Source organism: Triticum aestivum, chromosome 4A (genome assembly GCF_018294505.1).
Source record: "Triticum aestivum cultivar Chinese Spring chromosome 4A, IWGSC CS RefSeq v2.1, whole genome shotgun sequence".
NCBI lineage: Eukaryota > Viridiplantae > Streptophyta > Magnoliopsida > Poales > Poaceae > Triticum > Triticum aestivum.
This window is the reverse complement of record NC_057803.1, coordinates 752,655,832-752,659,098: the sequence shown is the minus strand read 5'-3', so window position 1 is coordinate 752,659,098 and position 3,267 is coordinate 752,655,832. Positions and strand designations below refer to the sequence as shown.

The following is a 3,267-nucleotide window of genomic DNA, read 5'->3' as shown; positions in this document are numbered from 1 at the left end:
AAAGCATGCCGTTGCTGAGAGCCAGCCAGATAAAGGGGACTCGACAAACAAAATAAACCCAGGTACCGACAGAGGTGCAACGGAACCAGCCCGATGGTGGACGTACATGCCGACAGTCGGGCTGGGCCTTCCCTTCGTGTGCGGAGCAACACGCAAAAGGGCGCTCACAGGGTGAATCAAGCTGCGGCCGCTCCGTTTTAAGTCACGGCTCAACGAAATAATTTTTAATGACAATTTTTTAATGGTTGTAAACATCTTAGTCACTTCAGTGTGGTACTATACTATTTTTAGATAAACAGGGCGCGCCCCTAGTTTTATTAATCGGTGAAACCAAACACAAGGTTCAAGTAACAGTAGGGTCTAGTTGGTCGCGCGTAGGCGGAAGGTAAATGATAGCAGGTTACTGAAATGGAGAAGGATAACTAAAGAGTCCATGAATTGGCTGACCTGACACTCAGATTAGCACTAACCAGGATGGGATAACCGATAATTAAAGTGGCCGGAGTAGAAACAGATACTAGCTTAGCTAGCTAGAGGCAGGCGTGCATATCCATCGTGCGCCTCTTGTTGTCAGCGCGTAAAGCTGAGTCCGGATCCCCGGAGCTTGTCCTCGACGATGGCGTCGATGCGGTGGGCCATCTCCGGCGTCATATGGTTGGCCCAGTCCCCCACGACCCCTTTCCTGAAGAAGGATTGATGCGGGACCTCCACGAACTGCCCAGCCACTCCAGTGTTGTTCGCCTCCAGGTCTTTCATCGTGTCGATGCTGCACAGGTTGCAAATGTCCATGGGCGAACCCGTCGCCTCCTCCGCCGCCGTGAAGGGCACACCGAGGAACAAGGCGAGCTCCCGGACACTGCTGACAGGGTCAAGCAGCATCTCCTCGTACCTTAGGAAGAGGACCCTGTCCGGACTTGCTTTGCTGGCGCGCGAGTAGCCGAGAACGTGATCCCAAATGAGGCCGTGGGGGTTTTTACCCTCGCATGCAAACTCGAAGAGGTCGGAGAAGGGGAAGGCGTCGCCTCCTGCGGCCATGATGAAGTGCCACATGGAAACCAGCATATCCTTGGGCTCCCTGCATCCATCAGGCCGTAAAATTTACTATTTTACAAGCAAAAGTTGTACGTGCTAGCTACCTGCATATGTAGACGATTTTGCAGTCGGCCAAGGAGGGTGGCAGCAGGGAGTGGTGCATGTGCGTGTGCATCAGCCTACGTGACGGCAGCGCCTCCAGCTTGGCTTCCTGGCCGGCACCGAAGAGGGCCTCAAGGTGGGGGACGCAGTCGTGCGGGTTGAGGCGGAGGAATGGGTGATCGGCGCTGGTCGGCGGGTAGGTGGCCCGTGCCATGGTGGCCAAGGACAGAGCCTTGAGCCAGGTGGTGCCGCACTTGGGCGGGCTCGCTAGGAGCACGTCGTCGGGGCGCGGCACGAGACGCCGCTGGACAGAGATCACCCCAGGGACCATCCACGGGCGCAGCCAGACACCCTGGTAGCACAGCAACTGCCCAAAGCCGGTGGTGATGCCCGGCAAGGTGGAGATGATGTCCGCGTACTCTTCCGGCGGGTGTTCATCCTCCTCTTTCTGGACGACGTCCTTGAACGGCACGGGGCCGACGATCCTTCTTGGTGCTGGTGCTGATGCTGGTGGTGTTGATGTTTCCCATTTCAAATCTCTCTCCACATGGTGAATTATTTAAGGGCTTAGCCAGCCCGGTGGTCCGTGTGGGCCCTTTCTTGATTGTGCAAGCTGGGAGGCCTTGAATTGGTTGCATGCTTGCTTGAATGGTAACTAAAGACTTGTTTGGATTATGTACTAATTGGACTTGGGATCTCTCTAGTGCGTGTCCCTTTCTCTTTCCTTTTGGGTCTTTGGCGATAAAGGACAGTTCAAAAATTCATTTCTGGGAAGACATATGCCTAGGCAATGCCAGTCTCTGAGAACAATACCTAGCCTTATACACTATTCCTCATGATAAAAATAATACTATTGCGCACGTGCTCAGTTCGTCTCCGCCGAATATTTCATTCAGGCCGGACTTGATTGGCTCCTGACTTATGTCATGCATAATCTTTTATCCCGACTCGATTAACCTGGCACAAGGCCGGGATATTTTTACTGGAACCTTACTACATCGGGGTCTTTCACAGTAGACTCTATGTATCATGCGCTAATGCATTCTGAGGTACGAGTGAGTAATAACAAGAAAATTTGTAAGTCAAAGGTTCAAATAAAAGTTAAAATCTTCATGTGGTATCTTCATAGGAGAGTGGTGCTAACCAAAGACAACCTTGCACGACGCAACTGACTAGCAAGTAAGCAGTGTTGCTTTTGCGCTCATGACAAGACAATCAAACACCTCATTTTCCAATGCAAGTTTGCATGTTCTACATGGTTAGTCATCCAAATAGCGTCAAATTTGTATCCGCCCACAAGTGTTGCCAATATATTTGGTCATTGGTTGGATGGTATTTCAAATGAGTTCAAAACACTAATAAGGGCGGGAGTGTATGCCTTACTTTGGTCGCTTTGGCTATGTAGAAATGATTTAATTTTTAATGTTCTTTCTCCTCTACAGGTTATTTTCGGTTGTACGCACTTGCTTCGTATGTGGTCTACGCTACAACGACCGGAGCACCAACCGTCAAGGCGGTGTGTACGCGGTTGGAGCATGCGGCGATGGAAGTTTTTCCCCAACATGGATGGCATCATAACCTCCGAATCGATCTACCTCCATTTTTGACATAGGCATAATGTCGGTCTATAGGACTCTACTGTTGCCGACTTGTCATTTTTGTTACTTTTCCTTTTGCTAGACTTTTGTTGTTTGGCTGTGTGCACCCTAGTTATACAGAGGCCAGGTGATACTCATAATGTATTGTATCTGCTTGATGCTGCATTTCAAGATAAAAAGCGCCCTTTATAAAAAAATGTACGCGTCCCTCTCCAAAACCCCACCGCAGTCGGCTCACCAGGAGATAAGAAGCTACTGAGGAGGCCCTGAGCGGAGATTGAAAATCAGAGAAATAAAAATCATGTACGTGATGTAAACTTTATGCATATAAATTTCCGTTGAAGAATATGGTGATTTATGAAATTTTCAGAAGAAAATATATTTACTTTTTTACAACTTACATGTACGATTTTTAGAAGAGTAATAAATTGCACTGACTGTGGAAAAGCTACGTATTTCATTACATAGGGATGAACAATGACGGGCCACCACCTACGTATTCAGCATGTAAACAGATCTGCTAATCTTCCGGCCC

The 3,267-nt window shown here is 49.2% G+C and overlaps 1 protein-coding gene across 1 annotated transcript; it reads right to left on the bottom strand.

Moving 5' to 3' along the window:
- Window positions 1-247: 247 nt before the first annotated feature.
- On the bottom strand, window positions 248-2,735 carry LOC123084628 (cytosolic sulfotransferase 5-like). Its single transcript, XM_044506121.1, has 3 exons — window positions 2,730-2,735; window positions 1,137-1,675; window positions 248-1,075 (listed from the first exon to the last, which is right to left on the bottom strand). Exons 1-3 carry the CDS (start codon window positions 2,733-2,735, stop codon window positions 571-573), a joined length of 1,050 nt encoding a protein of 349 aa, XP_044362056.1. The 3' UTR covers window positions 248-570.
- Between the last annotated feature and the right edge of the window lie 532 nt (window positions 2,736-3,267).

Excerpts from the sequence above, each read along its gene's own strand:
- LOC123084628 (XM_044506121.1), bottom strand. Across the intron at positions 1,076-1,136 it reads AAAATCGTCTACATATGCAG|GGAGCCCAAGGATATGCTGG; the intron begins GTAGCTAGCACG and ends TGATGGATGCAG.